The sequence below is a fragment of the Charadrius vociferus genome, unplaced genomic scaffold (assembly GCF_000708025.1).
Source record: "Charadrius vociferus isolate BGI_N301 unplaced genomic scaffold, ASM70802v2 scaffold362, whole genome shotgun sequence".
Lineage (NCBI taxonomy): Eukaryota > Metazoa > Chordata > Aves > Charadriiformes > Charadriidae > Charadrius > Charadrius vociferus.
Window position 1 is genome coordinate 254,827 of NW_009647052.1, and position 22,446 is coordinate 277,272.

At 36.5% G+C, this 22,446-nt stretch overlaps 1 protein-coding gene across 1 annotated transcript in view; it reads right to left on the minus strand.

The window, feature by feature from the left end:
* SENP6 (SUMO1/sentrin specific peptidase 6) overlaps window positions 1–22,446 on the minus strand; it is a 66,078-nt gene that overhangs the window by 36,998 nt on the left and 6,634 nt on the right. Inside the window, exons 3-6 of the mRNA XM_009895763.1 lie at window positions 21,509–21,572; window positions 20,716–20,858; window positions 11,795–11,896; window positions 1,324–1,394 (exon numbers count right to left, since the gene is read on the minus strand). Of these exons, the coding sequence (XP_009894065.1) occupies window positions 1,324–1,394; window positions 11,795–11,896; window positions 20,716–20,858; window positions 21,509–21,572 (380 nt within the window). The remainder of the gene's footprint in view (window positions 1–1,323; window positions 1,395–11,794; window positions 11,897–20,715; window positions 20,859–21,508; window positions 21,573–22,446) is intronic.

Consider the following 22,446-nt stretch of genomic DNA (forward strand, 5'->3'; position numbering starts at 1 on the left):
TTGGTAACAATAGGTAGCTTAATATCTTTGAAGGAGGCTTTGGACTTGAAAATCAATACCAACTTCACTACAACTAGAATGGAGCCTCTGCTACCAAAAGTAGGAGGGGATCTGGTAGATTATGCTGATGGTAATTTTCAATAAAGGACTGCTGGTGAATGCATATAGAATCATTGGAAATGTTGTGTGTAATGAGGACTTATTACTTCAAAACAAGACTCAGCAGTACAGTGAACTATACTGCCATATCCTGCTTTATACTGGGGCACTCATTTAAATACTGGAAGAGTACAGGAACAAAGAAATCCATAATCTACTTAAACTAACAATGCAGACAGTGAGATTTTCTTTTAATAAGCGCAGTATGTTGTACAAGAGAGCCTTAATTCAGTTTAATGTAACAGTGCTATTTACACTCCCCAGTCTAATTGCAGTCTCCACACTGGAACTTTTTAAAGTTTGGTTGTTTTTTTTTTTACAGGTATGAACACTTTTTCAATATACAAACCGATAGTCTCACAGACATCCTACCATTAGAAGACATCTCAAAACTAAAGAATCAGTCATCTTCAAAAAAGAAACAAAATTAAGTGAGCTTTTTCTAGGTTACTACTTTTGCATAGAATTCATAAAGTTCTACTTAAATTAACCTAAAAAGGTAGAGCAGAATAGCTGGCCAGTGTAGATGGCTAAGCAGCTGCATAGCAGGTTTACAGACTGTATCTCTATCTGTACTGACAAAGCTCAACCAAACAGCGATTTTTCTTTTCCAATTTCACAATTTCCACACCTCAAAGCAAATTGTATTTTCGCTCAATGGCCCTTAACCAATAATCTAAGAGCATATTTCAGTTGAGCTACAGGGCAGTGCTGATGCTGACTCTTCTACTCACGACCTCAATGCCTGAATACACTTCATACCAAGTGTTATTTACCGTGCTACATTTTTCACATACTAACAGTGCTACAGAAGTTCCTTGTCAATAATTAGAGAACAAGCTGGGGGCTTGTATTAGATCATCTCCTGAGATCTGATCCAATTCCAACAGTTCTATGATTCTAAATTTTCCCAATTTCAGTTATTTTTAAAATAACTGAAACCTAATTTAAAATTAATTCTAACGTGACTGAACAGGTTGCAGAAATCTGAAAAAGGGCAAAACCACCCCTTTGTGCAAACTTGTATAAATCTTGAATAACAGGATATAAAGATAGAAATAGATATACTAAAGGTTACACGAAGTTTGGCAACACACCCACCCAAAGCAGGTATTCAAAAAATTATTCTGCTTAAAAGAAATGAGAACTCTAAACATAACTTACCCACTCCTTGAGACCGTGGTAACCTAATGTGGTCTGCTTCTACTTTCTGAAGCTGAGGGGGGTATTCTTTTCTGGAAAATAAATTAGATAAGGTTGTTCTTTTGACAGACACCATTATAATTTAGCCCCAATTATACATGAACAAAATAAACCTGAAATGTATCTGAAAACTATGGCTAAGTAACTTCTCCTGTTACATGCTATTTGTACACTTTAAAAAAATATTACCTGAATGCTAGGAACAGCTACAGTAGTGTTTATCTAAAACACAGTAGTGTAGACCTAAACCCCTTTGATAGTAATCGATAGTTCGGGAGTTTCTCACTTTCAGACCCAAGTCTTCAAAGACTGAAGCCTGAATCTCCTCCTCCTCTTTCATGAAGTACAACACAGATACTTTTAAAGTCCAAAAATAGAAACAACTATTATTTTAATATTAAAGTAGATTCCACAAGTTCCACAACTTAAAAAACAGGAAGAGAAGACGCAAAATGGAGGAAAGGGATCCAATGTCAAAAACTGTTGTAGCCAAAAAATAAAAAGAACAAAACAGTAGAAGATATAGTTCCTATACATTTGTTTAAAAAAATATAACAATATAGACAAATTAGTGAATAATAAAACTTTTCTTGCTATAATTTGCATAATATGCATACCACATTTTTTGTGCAAATTAATGCAATATAAAGCATTATAGTAAGATTTTTTGAGTCTCTTGAAAGATCATTTCAGTTTACACACAAGCGTGTCAAATCATGCTACTCCCAGATGAAGATTCCTGAAGCTCACTGCATCTCAGTTACCGTTTGTGGCAGTTCTCTTTCTCAGCTGTCTTACCCTGCTCTGGTGCTGCAGATTACTGTTCCTGTTACAACACAAGGTGGCACGCACCTGAAACTCAGGAGGCCTTGCCAACCACTTCAGCAGAAACTGGTTTTATTGGCAAGTTAAGCCGGTGCACTGGGCTGCAGATGGGTCATACTCATCCCACATTTCGACCTCTAATTACAAGGACATTAATCAACAGCAACAGTGCAAAGAAAACAGCCATAGGCAGTAACATCTCAAACTAACAGCTAAATTTTGAGGAGCCACCTGTCAAAAATTTGGCTACAGCTGAAGCAGGCTTCAGCACTAGGCATAATTTTTCTATTTCTTTCAGCACAACATTTCCTAATGCATCAAAGCATAAAAACTTTGAGTTTTCTGCATTTCTAGGTAATATTTCTCAGGGTTTTCCCATATTATTAACTAACATCTTCGGAACAAGATTAATCCACAATGCCCTTTAGCATACTTCTTACCTAAATGCAAATACATTTTATTGTGTCAAGGGGCTGCCGCGTGAACGAAAACTCGGGCAGAAAGAAGGACTGAGAAATAAGCGTGGTTGGATTGCAACACAGAATGTAGAGATGTCACAGTACTTTACCATGACTGATCACAAGCACATCACAGATGACAGATTAAGCAGTTTGTTACTGTGTCAAACATTTCTGAAGTAATCTTACTCGCCTCAAAAGTTTTTTTAAATGCCTGCACACTCAAAAACTGAACCAAAATCAGAAACTCAACATGAGTATTTGTTCATAATTTAAGTGTATGATTATTTTTTTACATTTTCCTTAAAAATGCAAATCACAAGGGATTATTTTAAAGGCAGGATTGGTGGAAATATATAAGGCTGAGCTCAAGCTAATCATTACCTAATGAGAAGCTGTTACTATCAAAATCAATGATAATGAGACTCTAAAGGGTAGAAAAAAACCACCTGTAACCATTATAGGCGATTTGAAAAATATAAACTTTGCAGTAAGGACAGGTGAGCTGTTGTTTGACATGTTATAATTATCTTCCAGTAATACCTCATAACAGTCAGTCTTGTTTTGAACATGTTAGAAAAATTATTTTCTGTAAAATGTTTTATATATGAAACATTTAATTGATATTTAAGAGAAACAATATTGAAACTATTTGACATTTAATTGAAAGCAATGAAAACAGTATGGCAGATTTAGATTACTAAAATTTCTTTTAAAAATTAGTTTGATAACTCAAGTTCTCTGGACATTTGTAAGTTATGATTTTTCTTCTAAAAATCAAAGCCTTGCATTACATTTTTAACATGCAACATTTATTTATCTTTTTCAGATGATACATTCATCACTTACCATACATTGCTGAGTAATTTTTTGACAAAAAATAAGAATATGGCATTATTTACTCTTGTCTGAATTTTGTGTTATCAGTATAGACTCATATTGATACTTACAAAATGGCCAAGCATTGCAAGAATACACAAAAGCTAGCATAAAACGAGTATTTTTCTTCTCTCACAAGACTTTTACTCGTATGCTCACAATGAGCCAGTAATACCCAAACCTAAGGTACAAAAACCAGCTCCAAGTCAACTGAGGCTTCCTAACACACTTTAACTTGGTTAGCAATTCAAGGTCAGGTTTGAAGTTGCTTTGAGTTAGAAACAAAAGCAAAGACAATTTTAAATACTACTTAATTGTAGTTTTAATCTGAAAAAACTGCTTTCTTGGAGACAGTAACAGCCATCTGACAAGAGCCCAGCAACTTGAAGCGCCTCCTACTAGTCTCCTTTCCTGAAAAACCTCCACACAAACAATAAGGCAGAGCATGCCCCCCCCCCCGAAGTTTTTACAGATGACAAAATGAAGGCTCCCCCCTCAGTTGCCATCTGAACAGCTGCAGATCCATTCATACCTTCTCCAGTAAAGTACTTAAACACACGGAACAGTTTAATTGTGTGTCAGTGAAGAAACAGCATGGATGTAGTTGATTTTTTTTAAAATCAAACATGACACATCTTTAAAAGGACTATTTGGAAAAGAAAAGAGTCTTTTAAGTGATTAAAAAGCATACAGTACTTCAAAACAAATGCCTTCTTGCTGTTAAATCTTAACTTAAGCTAATAGTCTCACATTTCAAAAGGAGTAAGTGAGGGATCACATAGCTAAACAGATCAAGAAGCAGGACTACCTACATACTGTGTCTAACAATGAAATACATTGTTGAAAAACAAGAAATACAATATTGATTGCTGTTCCTACCATCCTAGCAAATATTAAAAATACACAATTTTTTTCTTGCCTGTTAGGTTTCCTAAAAATACTTATGAGCTTTAGATTTTGGTTGAAGAAGGCGGCTCCACGCTTGGAGATGAAATCATTTTAGGCATCTCATTTATCTCATCATTATAAGCAGTTCTGGTTTTAATACCTTTAAGGGTAGGTAGACCAGTATTTGACAAAAGCAACCTCAAGAAGCAGTAAAGCCTCAAACAGCAAAACTTTAACTACAATACCAAGAAAGATCAGGCTTTTCCTGCAACCGACATGACAAAAATACTTAAGTTTGTCTGGACTTTGGAGAGTCCTGAACTTTTGACACACCTTAAGAGCTAAATGGTACAGCATTCTTAACTAAACATGTTTTGCCCAGACAGAACAGTCACACTGATTTAGTATTTTCAGCAACATTCAAGATTAGTGCCAGATTCCTTTGCTGATGGAATTGGACCTAAATATCTTCACCTTGGGCTGGTAGACAGACCTTTGTGACACCCTCCAGCCAAAGTGAAATTTTAATATAAAAATTTATTCCCTAGAAAAACAAAGGGAGGGGGGAGACACGATGATGATGACGCAGGGACAACAATTTTTGTCTGTGCCAGAAAGTAATAAACCTAAAGAAACATTTGGATCTGTGAATTTAGGATGCAGTGCTGTCTTAGATCAGAGCTTTCAAAACTACCTACAATCTGGTCTGAGCCACATCAAAAATACCGTGTATGTGCAAGGCTGCACCAACTCCTAACTTTGTTGGGGTGTAGGCTCACACAACAGCTGTGTTTAATGTGCAGCCTGGCTCTTTGAGAGGCTGCTTTATTCATCCTTTCCTCACTCTGTCTCTGTATACTACTATTTGGAGGTATACCACCACAAGCAGGCTGCTGGTTTCTACGTCATTACACACAAACAGAGTAAAGCATGGTAAGACGGGAAGCTCCAAGCTGCTGAGGTGAGATTTACCTTTGGTGTGTCTTACAGGAAAAGCAGAGTACAAAAGTCAAAGACTGAAAGAGAGAAGCAGCAGGACAGGGAGTTGGGTTTTTAGTAGGCAGGCCAGGAGCCCCATTTCACCCAGAAAGTCAGGAGTTCCAGCTGCACTTATCATGATAGTAATGATTAAAACTAAATTTAGCAGCTCCTGCCTAAATCCTCTCCCCCTGCTAGGACAGCAACAAAAAGCAGGGAAGGAAAAAAAGAACATATCCAGTAGTACTGGATTAAGAAGCAGCAGGTGTCCCCAAGGGAAAATTAAGATTGCCAGCATGCAACTCAATCCTAGCATTGTATGACACAGTGCCAAATTAAAAACATTAATAGCTGAATGGTTAACTAATAACATAAATGCAGCACAAAGAAAAACAGGAAAAATACATGAACTCAAAGCCCAGGCAGCAGGAGAATGATCAAATCCGTTCTTAGAGGGCCAAAACTAACCGGTGAGTCTCTCTTTGGTATTTCTTTTAAGAAATAACAAAACACAGTAAAACAGAAAGGCTTGATTTTACTACTGAATTTGAAATAAATCTAGAAAATCCTGAATTTACAAAGAACAGATCTACACTAGATTTCTGTGTTATTTATATCATTCGCAGTTAAACATGATATACACTGTTTAAACAATTCAATCTGATATCAAGCATATAATGCTAAAACACACATACATAGACAGGATATTTACAAAAAAAATAAAAATCAATGAGTTCATTACCATCAACAAAACATTTCCACTAACATAAACTTAAGCTATACAGGAAGAAAAGCAAACGTATGGTATTTCATATTGCTGACAAAATATTAACAGCAGTAAAACAGATGCAAAATGAGTGCGAAATGAGCCTGAAATGAGCAATGAAAAACCAGCGTGCCTGGTTTCACTACGTGTTTTCTGCTAATTGCTTTAACATATACACTTCATGAACAGAATGTAGGCAGTAAGGCAATAAAACCCTTTAATGCTACTCAAACCAAGCTGAGACGACAGAGTGAATGAAAGCAGTGAAACACCCTACTAAGAAATGCTTCAGAACCATCCTATCACACAGTTTGTTGCTCTATGAAAAGAATTAGCAGTGAATTCTTAAATTCCCAAGAAAGTTAGAATTTATCTATTTCACATTGGATATATAGATAGTAGATAGATAAATTTCCAGTGGAAATGCACCCAAAGTTCACATTAACAAGGCATTGTCTAGAGATGGACGTAAAGGTCCTTTTCTGGTAAAAGGGAGTAAGTGAACCACCAAAAAAAAAAAAAACCAAAAACCACCCAAAACAACTAACCCCCCTCACACACGAGCAGATAGGAGTGACTGGATTGAATACTCTTTAACTAGCATTGATAAAGCACTCATTCAGATAATTTTCTTAATGCTCATTGCCATGCTCATTTCATCAACAGTAAGCTTACCTTTCCTTTCGGTCCAGATTGCTTAAAATATGAAAAAAGAAAAAAAAACATAAGATGCAAAGCCCCACATGTGTTGTACATCACTAAATTCAAGTTATTAAATATAAACTGTAACTGTTTTGTTGTCTCTTGCACTCACTGGACTAGTTTTCAAATGAGCATTATTATTTTTCACAGCATTTTTGTAACAGTAATTATAAAAGCACAAATGTTACTTCACAGACAGAAATGATCAGTGGTCTAAATACTACATTGTCTTGCCTCTTTTTCAATTTCAAAATTTGATTACTTCTGAACTCAACTTGGTTGTCTCACTTAATTCACTGCAATATAGAACCTGACATGACAAAATCCCAATACATGAGTTAAAATAAAGCCTCTTTTCCAATCCCTGATTGCCATGCAAAAGGAGATAAAACAAATTTACATAACAACTTGTTTCCAACTCTTCAAAACATATTTAAGTGTTAAGATTGAGAAAAAAAAGATTCAGAAAGCACTACTTAAATATTTAGGAGACCACGTGCAATCAGCTACTGGACAGAGAAGGATGAACAAAAGCAACGAGCCTCCTCCTGAGGTTTTGGCTAAAAACAATCTCCAAAAGTATTTAGGGCTACTAGTTTCAGAAGCGTCTCCTTCAACATCAGTGAATGTAGCTGGTGCTCACAACTCAGGTCCTTTATATACCAAGTCTGATACAAAAATAGATCTAACTAAGCACTGCACGAAGACAACTTGAAAACAGTATCTTTATCTCTCGTGCCTTTTCAAAACTTGCCATATGGAATGCTGTAAGCTTTTAATCTATGTGGCTGTTCCTCCCAAATATCAAAAGCCTAGCAAACTTCTAATACTAATTTGTAATGCTAATTACATTAGCAGTATTCTAAAGCAGAACAGATTCAAACTGTTTCCTGTTTTACTTCAGTCAAATTAAACAGAGTAATAATATTAGAGAGCAGTAGAAACTCATCCTTCTTTCCTTTTACAACCAGAACACTCACAAGAATAAAGCAAACTCTAACTCTCTGTTGCCCAGAAGAACGTCAGGATTGAAAGTAAACCAGGTAAAAAGGTAATCCTGATAATTCTACAAAGCACATTATGAAAGCGCATTCAATCCCCACAGTGCTCTGGGTTCTGGAAAGAGGGTAAAAGGAATTCAAAACTGAATGTGATGACTACAACTTAGACTGGGGTGGGGGTAATCAGCCAATGCTGCATGAAAGCAGGGAAAAATTGCTTCCAACTCAATCTAGCATTTACAGACAATAAACACTGGTTTTGTGCAGGTCACATCCAAGTTTATAAATCCAGTCAGATCCAAACCATGTCCGTATGGAGTCATATCCAGTATCTTTGTATCCTTGGCACAGTTAATATGTAACTTGGATTAACTGTTTGCAGGTGCTGTAAGGAGTCACACTGTTAAGAATTGTAAATTTTATTGCAAAGGAAACTTTAAGGCAGGAAAAAAATTTCCAGAATGCCTGATACTGTACACTGCCATTACATTAGATGCCTTGCTTGTTTTAAAAATCATAGGATCATTTATGTTGGAAAAGGCTTTTAAGATCATCAAGTCCAACCGTAAACCTAACACTGCCAAGTCCACCAAATCCCGTATGCATTCCCGTAACATAATGCATTCAAAAGAATTCTCATTTTTACATCTCAAAAAGAATGAGAATCCTGGACACAACCAGGAATTATAACGAGCAGTGTCCCTACAAATTGCTTCATGCAGCTCATGCATTAACATTTGTTAGACATGCTGTACATACATGCTATTCCAATGCCAAGTCTTGCAGAACAGTCAGTCAATAGCATAAGATAGAACTATGTGTCTATTAAATGAAGCATAATAAATCGTTTGAACCAACTACAACACTAGGCTACGCTGTATCTGAAAATCTGTTGTATCGGAAGTGAAAAAATTTTAATTTCATCCCCATATTTCACTGGAAAAAACATGAATAATATTTTATCAAAATTTTGTTGTACTGGAAGCTTATATTTCAATTATAAGTGAAACTGATACTCAACCAGAATTTAAATTAACATGCATGTGCAAAAAAGTTGGAGAAAGATGAGAAAAACAGTACACATCACAAGCTCCAAATTCAACTTGATAGAGATTATAACTGAGTTTCATAATTAGGTTGCCCCATGTGACACCATCCCCACTCAAAGAACCTAGCATAAATACCAGAATCTGTAATGTCAGTGCCAGAGACTCAATCTGCTCAGAACTAATTTAATCATGTTTTTATTTTTGGTTATTCTTTCAGTAATCCACTATACATTTAAGAACAATACATTAGGTTAGTTAATTATTTTCCCCATGTTGTTACTGATCACCATACCATAAAACAATTCTACAAATACAAACAACGTAAAAGAACACAACTTTGTGTTGCCTGACAATTAGTATAGGACAAAAACCCCAATGCCTTAGAACTCAATTTCCACGCTACCAGCTTCTCTTTGTCTTGATATATACCTAGAATTTTATTCTTGGTTTGCAACCCACATTCTCTGCATATACTGCTTTCTGAGAAGACACCATCAGAATTTACTTTTAAACTCAACAATTGTCTGATGTCAGTAAAAACTAGCAAAAAAAATTTTAAAAATTCCAAACAACTAAAATTATATGACCAAAAAAACACCCCAGTTTATACGCACTGGAATTTTGTATTATAAACAGTTTTACAGTCATATTTTAGTTATTTTTTTCTAACAACTATTGTCTTCTCATTGATAAAACTACATCTTCCATATCAAGAAGCCTTGAGATCCCCCTTCTTTTTTAATTAAAAAAAAAAAAAGTATGTCAGGAGGCTATGTTCTATTAATTTTCAACCCTCTAACTCAGAAACAGATTTCAGATTTAGAATCTTTTAAAAAACAGTCAACTGAGTCAACCAGCAAAAGATACCGGAATTAATCCTTTACATAGTTCCTATGTAAAGCTCACCCTCAGTCAATTAATCATGCTGGTTCTGACATCCACCAGTAGCAAAACATTGCTTGGAATTGTTATGACTATTTCCTGCTTCTGAAACTTCCAAAATATTCTTAGCATAAGAGTTAACTGTCTGTTATTAATGTACACTACAATGTTGTTAATGTTAACTACAATAACAACCCTAAAAGAAAACATATTTAGAAACATTCAATATTACTACTATCCAATTACTTCATGCAATACTCACTTGCCTACATGCATTAGCTTTATTTTTGTGTGTCAAACATATGAAGTCGCTACTTTTTTTTTTTCCCTCCACATTACATTGTAGGCTTATAAAGAAGCAAGTCACATACGTGAGAGAGGCAAGATGGCAAGTCTAACATCCCCTCGAGACTAAGAATCTCTGGAGCAGACTCTTTTGTATAGTGAAGAAGCCTACAGCGCTTAACTAGATATGATGGCTGTTTCACAGAACCATCTTACAACAAAGCTTAATCAAGTACACTAACATTATTAAGGTCAGCATTCAGAGGTCCAAGAAAGAGCAGTCTTGCATGATTTTGATGACTTCAAATCATTTTAATTAGCACTGCAGACCAAGATTTTATCCCTTAGAATTACAAAAAGAAAAAAAGTGAATGGTAAGGGCATGAATGCTTAAGAGAGGTCCCATGCTTTCCTCAATGGAACACTGAACAAAAATATTCTAAAAATGAGTGCATATAAAAAGAAAAGAGCACAGCTGGTTCAGCCTAAACCACACTGGTAACATAAACCTTGTCTTTCAGTTAATTTGTGGGAAAAGTTCTGCCAATCCTCCTTAGTCATCCCTGCCCTGCAATGATGGGAAGAAATGTAAAGAAAAGGGAGATCTCTACTAATGCATCCGCTATTACTAAGGGGAAGGAAATGTCCATGCTATTTTCCATTTAGACATGATAGTACAGTTTGAAATGGAAGGAGGCAACAATGGTGTAGGTCCTCAGGGACAGGACTGCAAAATCCATTTTTCAGTCTGTTTCTTCAATGCCAGATTACCCTAATACACGTTTGGATCACATCATTCACCGATGTTAGTATATGGGCTTTGTTTTTTGGAAAATAGCAAATGAAAGCAAGGAAAGTGGGATGAAAGAGAGGATGATGCCTACATATGATCCCACCACCCCAAAAAATCTACACTAAAAAACAGAGAGGTACAAAGGGGGCAGAAAAAGGAGGCTACAAAATGCTGACAGGATGAAGCACACATGTGGGATGGTGGAAATACATGAAATTCATAGATAAAAAGAGCTCTCAATGGAAAAAAGTTGAAAGAAAATTCCTTAAAGCAATGGTTAGCTCATACGTTTGTGATGCATGTTGGCTGTGAAAATCCTGTAAAAAAAATTTTAAAACCACGCTGCGATTTCTAGAAGTCTGATACAGTTTTAAGTTTTCAAAATAATTAAGTGTAATTCAGCATAGCTGAGTAAGATTCCCCAATTTCCAGTTGTCCATTCTAACAATTGTTTATATTAATGCAAAAACTTTGCTTCTGTGAGATGTCCCAGTTTATATCTTTATGCTGTATTTACAGACTAAATAGGATCAACAGATCTATAACTTAAACTTTAGATGGATCTTATTCAAGCTGGAGTTTCTGTGAATTTGTATTTGATGATCATGTTGTCAGTAATGTGAATTTCTACTACATACTATGTCCATTTCAAAGTATTTTCTATTATATTTACATTAGCAGGTGCTCTCCTACTGAATATGTGCCATCGTGTGCTTTAATATTAGTAAATTCTAAGATTATATGTCATAAATGTTAAGTTTTATGAAACTTTAGTATTTAAGATCAAAGCTCATGATCAAGAGTGCACCATGTAATTACTTATGTTTCCTTAAAACACTTCATAACATGAGGAAAACCATTACATACAAAACCACAAAGGACTTCTTTCAATTGGAACATCTGGAGAAATAAATGTTATATCTTACCTTTGGGCTGCTGTTTTCACCGCTGCTGTCTGTGCATGTGCATGGTGAAAACGTCTACCATGTACAACAGTTACAGGACAAGACATATTCTGAGCATTTTCACTGCAAACATACAGAGAAATGGTTAAAGAAAAGACTCTGGTGTATTTCTACATTGTCTTAGCTAAAAATTGTGGTGTCCTGCTTTTACAATAACAGCCATACAAAACCAAAAATCAACAAAGTATTTCTAAAACAGTAATACAACTTATTAGGATCCTCTGACAGGCATAAAAACATTCAGTCTAGAATGAAACAGACAAAGAAGAATATACACATTTTATTTTTTTTCCAGAAGAAAAAGTAAGGATTTTTTTTAATTCCTTTTATTAAAGCTTATTTATTTATTAAAATATTCCTTTTATTAAGCAATTCCTTAAAGCTCTCCTTTACTCAATCCCATCACTGCAAAACACACTGCCTTTTTAAATGAATTATAACCATTTATAATTAATTTTATACTTCAATCTACAAATTTTATTAAGGTATGATATTAACTTTTTTAAGATGACTTAAAGGGCATAACATGTCAACAGACTGAATTGCACATTCAGGAATTTCCCTCATCTTATTACTCGTAATAACTAACAAGTTACTAACGAAAACTAACGCAGAAAAATCTATGGATTTAAGATAGCTGGAAACTGAAACAACACAACACAGCTCAAAAAGAAAAGGGAAGGATTCTCCAGTGCTCAAATGTCTCAGCAGGACTCTGCATAGAGACAGTATATTCACCAATGACTTCTAGCATTTCCTTGATTTCTTCATTTGTTGCCTTTTGACACTTTAATCTCATTACTATGTAAAACATGTAATTCTGGAGAGAAGATTACTTACCATTACCCTCTCTAGTAAAAGCTGATATAAAGATATGGCAGATCAATAATATAGAACTCCTTTGAAGATCATTTGACTGTAACAATTATCCTGTGCAGTTCTGTGACAGGACACAATACTACATTTGAAATGTTCAAAAAACATGCAACTTTTACCAGACAGCATGTTGGTAATGCCAACTGTTTCAAATTATGGAACTACAGCACTTAAATTTTGCTTGTAAAATTGCTTGGAAATTTTATTTGCACTAAATAAAGCATTCTGATTGATTAAAAATATTTCTCAGAAATATTATTCAACAGAATTTTTGCTCCTACCATTTGTCCTGTTATGGACAATGAAAAAACCTGAAGTACCAAAATTCCCCCAAAAGCTGACAACCTATTCCTAATCCTCTACATTCCCCCAAAAGGTGAAACTAAGCGAATTCTTATATTGCTTTTTAAATTTCTTTTCAGTTTAGAGCTACAAATCCTTTTGGGACCCTCATATCAAGTATCATAAGTTAATACTAGAAGCTTTCAGAGGATTTCTGACTGGTAAGATGACTGTTATGATCTGACTGATCATAACATAACCATGAACGTAACAGAACAAGACCTATCAAGCCCAACCAAATGGCAAAACTCTCTTTTCTAGAATATGAAGTTTAGAATCATAAACATGCTGAAGTAACAGTTCAACTCCTCAAAACTAACCTAACAGCATCCCATTCAATCACCAACTCCTTGAAAGGTAAACATACTCATCACGCATGCTTCCAAGTCAAGACTATGCAACTCTAGCTGGTTAGTCACCATCCATACTAATCTACAGTCAACTTTTGGTTTAATGTCACTTGAGAAATAAAAACCTACAGCTACCTTCCCTAAATACTTCAGGGTGTCTTCAAATCCTGTCTTCCAGTTTAATGTCTTTGAAAGAGATACTACAAAAGAAAACACAAGCAGAGAGCAGCAATGCCTTCTCAAATGTTTAAAGACTTAAGGAGTTTAAACAAGCAAGCGAGTCTATAAACAAACCTAATCTCATGTTTTATCATTTTATTTGTTGAATCTGAGCTTCGCCAAACTATTGTGATTGGGAAACTCTAAGTCTTATGCCCCTGCAGCACAAAAAAAAAAAAAAAAATTGCTAAGCAGTGCTTCTGCTTTCTGCCTCACACTCAAGTAGGGAGAAACTCCAGTAATTGCTGGAATAGAATATTGCAGCCTGCTGGGTGATCAAATTTGAATCAAAGCAGACTGTTGTAGGTGGCACACTTAAATGGTTCATATGGCATCAGATATGCTTCCAAGTAGGACAGCAGTAAAATACAATCTGCTCTATAATCCTGTTCTTTGAATAGAATATACCCAGTGCAGACAGAATCACCAGAAAATTTAATCATAAAGTCCTAGCAAGTTGCAAAATGGGCACATCCAAACTGAAATCTGAGTTTTCAAGTTTCAGCAGAGTTTCAAGAAAATTAACACACAACACTAAAGCCAGGGTAATGTAATGGTCAGAAAGTTCCTTGAAAGAACAAATGTTCTAGAAGTCTCAAAGAACTTACAATATATTAACGATATGTATCTCCTTGATGTGACCTCAGAAACCACAGAATCATTTAAAGTCTAGGCTCTGATGAAAATAAGGTTACACTATCCCATTCTATCAGCTGATCTTAGGAACTTCTTAACACCACACATTCAACAGGCAAAGCACAGAGGAATCTTGTGCTGGGCAAAGGGATCATAGAACCATCAAATTGTCAAGGTTGGAAGGGACCTTTAAGATTACCAAGTCCAACCATCAACCTAACACTGCCAAAACCACCACTAAACCCTGTCCCTCAGCACCATGTCTACCTGTCTTTAAAATACTTCCAGGGACAGCAACTCCACCACTTCCCTGGGCAGCCTGTTCCAATGCTTGACAAACGCTTTCGGTGAAGAATTTTTTTCTAATATCCAATCTAAACCTGCCATGGTGTAACTTGAGGTCATTTCCTCTTGTCCCATCACTTGTTACTAGTGAGAAGAGGTCGACCCCCACCTCTCTACAACCTGTTTTCAGTTAGTTGTAGAGAGCAATAAGGTCTCCCCTCAGCCTCTTTTTCTGCAGCCTAAACAATCCCAGTTCCACAGCTGCTCCTCGTAAGACTTGCTCTCTAGACCCCTCACCAGCTTTGTTGCCCTTCTCTGGACATGCTCCAGCACTTCAGGGCCTTTGTTGTAGTGAGTGGCCCAAAACTGAACACAGCACTTGAGGTGCGGCCTCACCAGTGGATCTAGAAGTAATGGAATCGTGAAATTTGAGGAACAAAGGACATAACTACAGACTATATTAATTCTGCTGTTCATCAAATTAACTTTTTTTATGAAATAGTACTAAAAAAAATTCTAAAAGGGACTTAATAAGGTGAGAAATTTTTATACAAGTTATTGTAAACTAGCAAAGATACGAGCAATTCAAAATAAGACCTCATGATTAAAATCTCCAAAACCCAAAACTATTAGGAGTTAGAGTTTGATACTGGATTTGCTTAACCAGGTAACAGATGACAACTTTTTGGTTGGTTTAAATTTTTGTACATGCAAGTAGATATGTACAGGGGAAATTTCTTCTCACTGTCCTTGCGTATCCCATCTTCCTATCACTCATTCTCTGAATTTTAGGGAATACTGTACTACAATAATACTAATTTGAGTCAAACTCCACCAATCTAAAAAGGTTTTAATCCCTATTCTGCAAAGTGGAAAAAAAAAAAAAAAGAGACTTTGTGATAAAAATCACCATGAACAGCTCGAGAATCTCAAGCATCTGTTCTTCTTGTACTAAATCTAGCAGCTTAACTGCATGATCAACCTTCAGATTTTTCTCTCATCGAAGAGTCCAGATATTGAAAGGACAACTATTAAGCATCGTCCATGCTGCATGGCAAAGTGAACAAACCACCATTCTTCACTACAGACAGTGACTGGACCACAAACCTTTACTGATTTGTGGATTTTGTTATGATACATCAGTTATGAAAGATATAATGCTATCACAATTAAGTTATTAAATCAAGATAATCACTTATGGCATAATCACATTTCCAAGCAGACCTAGTGACGAAAATCTGAAAAGGAGTTAAATAATGTTTGATTAAAACTCATACTACCAAGTGTTTACGGTTGTCATAGTGGCCTACACACATTCATTATTTCCAACTGAATTCCTTCATTCAGTTTATTAAGAAGGAGGTCATAGAATCATGGAATGGTTTAGGTTGGAAAGGACCTTGAAGATCATCAAGTTCCAACCCCCCTGCCATAGACAGGGACACCTCCCACTAGACCAGGTTGCCCAAGGCCACATCCAGCCTGGCCTTGAACACCTCCAGGGATGGGGCCTCAACAACCTCTCTGGGCAACCTGTTCCAGTGCCTTACCACCCTTAAAGTGAAAAACTTCTTCCTAATGTTTAATCTAAACCTGCCCTCTTCCAGTTTATATCCATTCCCCCTTGCCCTATCACTACATGCCCTCGTAAAAAGCCCTTCCCCAGCTCTCCTGCAGGCCGCAACAAGATCTCCCTGGAGCACCTCTTCTCCAGGCTGAACAGCCCGAACTCTCTCAGCCTGTCCTCACAGGAGAGGTGCTCCAGCCCTCGGATCATCCTTGTGGCTCTCCTCTGGACACGCTACAGCAGGTCCATGTCCTTTGTACATTGGGGACTCCAGAGCTGGATGCAGTACTCCAGGTGGGGTCTCACGAGAGTGGAGTAAATGGGCAGAATCACCTCCCTTGACCTGCTGGCCACACTTCTTGCCGCCTGGGCTGCGATCGCACATTGCTGACTCATGCTGAGCTTCTGGTCAATCAGCACAGCCAGGTCCTTCTCCTCAGGGCTGCTCTCCAGCCATTCCCCACTGAGCCTGTATTTGTTATTTGTACTTGGGATTGCCCCAGCCCAGATGTAGGACCTTGCACGTGGCCTTGTTGAACTGCATAAGGTTGGCATGGGCCCACCTCTCCAGCCTGTCCAGGTCCCTCTGGATGGCACCCCTCCCCTCCAGCATGTCTATCTTGCCACGCAGCTTGGTATAATCGGCAAAATTGCTGAGGGTGCACTCGACCCCACTGTCCACGTTCTCAACAATGATGTTGACTCTTTGAGTGCGACCGTCAAGCCAGTTCTTTATCCACTGAGTGGTCCATTTGTCGAATCCATGTCTCTTCAATTTAGAGAACAGAGTATCGCGTGGGACGGTGTCAAACACTTTGCACAAGTCCAGGTAGATGACATCTGTTGATCTTCCCTTGTCCACAGCCACTGTAACCCCTTCGTAGAAGGCCACCAAATTTGCCAGGCATGACTTGCCTTTGGTGAAGCCACGCTGGCTGTCACCAATCACCTCCTTGTTTTCTACGTGCCTTAGCAGAGTTTCCAGGAGGATCTGCTCCATGATCTTGCCAGGCACAGAGGTGAGACTGACTGGCCTGTAGTTCCCTGGGTCTTCCTTTTTTCCCTTTTTGAAAATAGGGGTTATGTTTCCCCTTTTCCAGTGGGCAGGAACCTCACCAAACCACCACGACTTCTCAAATATGATGGCTAGTGGCTTAGCGACTTCGTCTGCCAGTTCCCTCAGGACCTGCAGATATATCTCATCAGGTCCCATGGACTTGTGCACCTTCAGGTTCCTCCGGTAGTCTCGCACTTAAACTTCACCTACAGTGGGCAGTTCTTCATTTTCCCAATCCATGCCTTTGCATTCTGCGTCATGAGCAGTGTGGCTGCAATCCTTGCCAGTGAAGACTGAGGCAAAAAAGTCATTGAGTACCTCAGCTCTGTCTCTTTCCTGGGTAACCAGCTCTTGCGTTTCCTTCCAGAGGGGGTACACATTTTCCCTAGTCTTTCTTTTCTCGATGACATACTTAAAGAAGTATTTTCTGCTTGTCTTAATGTCCCTGGCCAGATTTAGCTCTATCTGGGCTTTAGCTTGTCTAACCCAATCCCTGGCTGCTCGAATGATCCCTCCCAGGCTACTTGCCCCTGTTTCCACTCCCTATAGGCTTCCTTTTTCCTTTTGGTCATGTCCAGGAGCTCCTTGTTCATCCAAGGTGGATACTTATATTTTCTATTTAAATTTCTATTTAAATTCAGCATGCAGCTCAGTACTAGAAAGAAGGCAGATGCCTATGTTCAAAGTAGATGATGTGACCTTTAAGTAAGGTAACGTACATGCAACATATTTTACTTTTTTTTTAGTTGAATTTTATAAATCATACTAAGTCTTAGGTTTATAATGTAGTATATGTCAATAGAAGGAAGTCCCAATACAAGTAGCAGAATGTCTGAACTAAGTGCTTTGACTGTCTAAAAAGCCCTCAGCAATTATTTACCTTAAAAACAAAATAAAACCCACATACCTGTCTGGAACTTAAGAAAAACATACACAGTAAAGTATGACTGCATTAATAGACAAGGGAGAAAAATTATGTAGTAAGGTTGGATTTCACTACAAATCCCACAGACAGAAGAAAATTCTAGTTTCCAGAGGATTAGAGGAATCTTATTTTAAATGGTTAAGTGTACTGAAAACAAACAACAAATAAAATGTACATGTATGGGCTTCTTCAGTACTAAAACAGATCAAAGAAGTCCTGACAGATTTGTAACAGGCATTTGTATGTTTACGTCTACATTCAAGAACAGAATCCTAAAGACCGGAAGTAACCAGGGCGAGTCCCTAAAAACTGGCCAATTTGAAGAGAAGCAAGGTAGAAATCTTATAAATTTGTTGTGTGTACTAAAAATTAAAGACTGAAACACAAAACATCATTTGCATAGCATCAATCAAGAATAATTATTATGCTAATTTATGTAAACGTAAAAAGAATTCAAAAAAGGGATGGAAGGAAGTACCCATGTTCAGAGTTACCAAGAGCTGCCAAGGAAGTGCTTAAATGTGTTGAAAAATAACAGACTCCTGTGCAGTGGCACAACTTTGAACCTATAACAAAAATACTTGCCATTACGAGATCTATTTTATTTTAAAAAAGATTTTAAGTTACCCATAACATCCTATTAGTCTATCTCAAAAACCAAGACATTGTCTCTATTCCCATGAAAGGAAGGCAGGGAAAATGTACATGCACTCTCACCAAAAAGCTCAGTGAAATCTTTTTCATAAATGTCTGATCATGTCTGATCTGTGGATCTGATCTGATCAGGTCTGCAACATCTGCGGAGGGAATGCAATGGTTGCTTTTATGTTTTATTGGGCATTGGGAAGGCAGTGACTTCAGTTTAGGTTTATACGAACAAACCCTATACAAGAACACTCTGGGCAGAGATGAATTTTTGTGATGGGATGGAAGAGACTAATACTTTTATATAAGTCTATATGCCTTTTTTTTTGTCTTTATTACTACAACATTTAGCTAGAAATCTCAACTCTTCTGACAAGAAGACAACTGAAAACGAAATTTAAATGAAGTATTAAAGACAGATACTTAAGATTATTCAAAATAACCTAGTACACAATACTTAATATCCTGTAGTTACTGTTCCAAACATACAGTACATATACCCAAACAATCCCCTATACAATTGCATGTGGGTTATAATAACAATAACTCAAACTATTATGAGTGCAGAATTTTATTCATCAATGAAAATTTCACTGTTCTTTGTCAAAACTAAGCCACTAAAACCCCAAAATGCAGGATAAGAATATCATTTATTCACCTAATAAGCTAAATTATTGTTTATGTGGTCCTTATAGCAGTAGTTCCTAACCAGAAAGTGTTCATAACTGGTCGTCTTTTATAAGAAAATTCAAGATCTGTGGGGGTTAGTTTTGTTTTGGCTTTGTTGTTGTTTGTTTGAGGTTTTTTTATTTAAGAGTATGCATGAATTTAAGACCATCCACAAGCTACAGAGAAACTAAATTAGAGCGCTATGTCTCGTAATTGCTTAAGATTGTGGGTGAAGGTGATTTAGGTTTTGAAATTCAACAAGACAGACTAATATGTGGGAATAAGTTACAGTTACTACGTAAAGGCAAGAACAGTCCTTATTTTGACTGAAGCATGTACAAATCTTGTATTCGTTCTTCCCTATCAAACTGATGGACCATCAGTTGAGACTGGAAATTCTGGATCTGTTCTCTGTACATCAGGCAGAACAGCAGGAGAGGCCACACATCAAACAAGACTTCAAAGATTTAGTTTCTCAAATGACTCTGTGATAAGACGGTCCCACTAACCAACCAAGCTGTACGGATCAGCATGCAAGAATGAAGACAAAGACATCCCTCATACAGCTATGTATGGGTTACATATTTGATGACTGGCCCAACTACAGCTAGCTATTTTATGAACTTTTCCTTCCTGCAAAGGTAACCAAATTGAGTGCACTGTAGCAATATGAAACACTCCCAGAGGAAGCTATAGGAACGTATCACTTTTTATTATATACTAAATAAAGAGATCAGTCTGTTACAAGTTAGGGACAGTAGTAACAAGCAAGTACATCACTGAATGCTTAAACACTGTTCCTGTCAGCTCTAAATGCAAGTGACAATCTCATGCTATCATGTAGGAGTATGGATATTTGCTGAATCCTTTAAAGGAACAGTCCGTGATTCCTAAATCAAATGATATCTTGCAGCAAGAAAAAACAGAAAATGCATCCCGAGTTAACCTTGTCAATTCACAGTAATGGAAAGAAGAAATATTGATGGGGATGTTAGAAATACTCTTCTACCTGCTAGCACTGTACAGAGGAAACAATAGCACATGCAGACAACATTGTTTAGGCACTGACAAGTATGTCAATGAGTGCTCTATTTTAGTAATTTTCTGGTACTTTACTAATGTACTATTTAACATTTTGAGAGAGGAAGGACCTTAACAATCTAGTTTTCTGTCTTTGCTCAGAAGCACAGACCAGCGTAGCTTCTTAAAATGCACAGCACATAATGCAAGTGTACTACAAATTCTGTTCATTTAGCATTGATTTATATCAATAATCAAGTAGGTAAGTAAACATAAAACTAAATGTAGTACCTCAGTTTCTTGCTATTTCCCATCATGTTGAGGCCAATTGAGTTCCCTTTAAAAAGTCTCAAGCTTGCAGCTTTGCCTCGCCTTGCGTATGTTTTTATGAAATCACCACTGGTGCCAACAGCTCCAGGCCGACAACGAAGTGACTGTAACAACAGAAATCACATATATTAAAATACTTGTATAAAAGTTTAAAGGAAAAAATGAATTGCAAAATATTTACATAAATATTACTTTGACTTCATTTTAAGACTGCTTTTGTACCAAATTCCAGGTAAAATACACCCTGTCTACACCCTTACTCACTAGAATTCCTTACTAAACAAAATACGAATATTTTCAAAGTATTATGAAGCATCTTGCAGTTGTAAGTGATTTTGGTATACATTAAAAAAAACCCAAAACACAAAATGCATGGGGTTTACCTATGTATCATCTCCTTTTATATATATATACACACACACACATATATGCATACAAAACTGGGAATATGACAGTAAGCAATCATGGGATACAAGGATTAATATTTTTAATTAAAATATATAATCCCATTAATGGTAATTGTCTACACTTAAAACTAGTTATTCACGCTCATATTTTCAGAATACTATATAAACCAACAGGAGTATGAAGAACAAAAACATTAAGTGTAGGCAGAAAGATAGCTTGAGCATAGGTTGCTAAATCAACACAAACTTTCATTCTATAATACCACACAGATGACTAAGCAACATTGTTTAAGAATCTAGCAAACTTTAAAGATACATTTTCACCACGAGATAAATCACGTACTTACCTTTCTTTCTTCATTGGGACTGAAAGGCCCATCAGGGTCATCTATGCTCAGCAGATTTGCCTCACTAAGTAGGTGTGGGAGAGAAAAGCAGACAGATTGTAAATGAAACAGAATATCAGCAAATCATTTTAAACACACAAAGGGGTTTTTTTCCTTCTCTCTTTATATTTAAATATATCACATTTACATTGTGTATATATGCCCAAAACATCAGGAACATAAATTGGGCAACGTAGTGATCTAGATGTATTATGTGAACCTGAACTTAAAATGTACATCAAATTATTTCACAAAAAGCAAAATTAAAAGGATGTTATTAATTCAAAATAGAGAATATTATTGAACCTTCAATATCATTATGTTACTGACATCATGTAAGATTCTATACAACCCTATGCATAAATTGAGTCAAATACTAAATTAACCTATAAAACATAGTCTTTGTTTATGCTTATCAGTGTTCAATTATGTAGTTCAAAACTGCAAACTTCACAGTGCTTTAGGAGAAGAAAAATATACTTTTGTATAAGTAAATTTTATCCCATAAGAATTACTGCCAAAATATGTCTTCCTAAAAATAGTGTATTCAGTTTTGCTCAACTGCTCATTAAACTGTGTTTCTTTAGTACTTCTGTCTGTAATCTTCAGCTATCACAATGGGGAAGAAGATACAAAAAAAGAAACCCACCCCATAATACTGTGAAAATGTACTCTTTTCAGTAATAGACAATTATCCTCAAATAATCTTAAGAATTTAAATTAAAACCCCAATCATACTTTTTATACTGATAGCACCTCGATTAGGCTAACACATTCTTGTTTCCAGGAGAAGCAACCTACAGATAATTGCTTCTCATCAGTACAATAAGGTTACTCTTCTCTTGGTCACAACAAAATAATACAACTTTAGCCACGTTGTAATTGCATGGTTTTGGCGT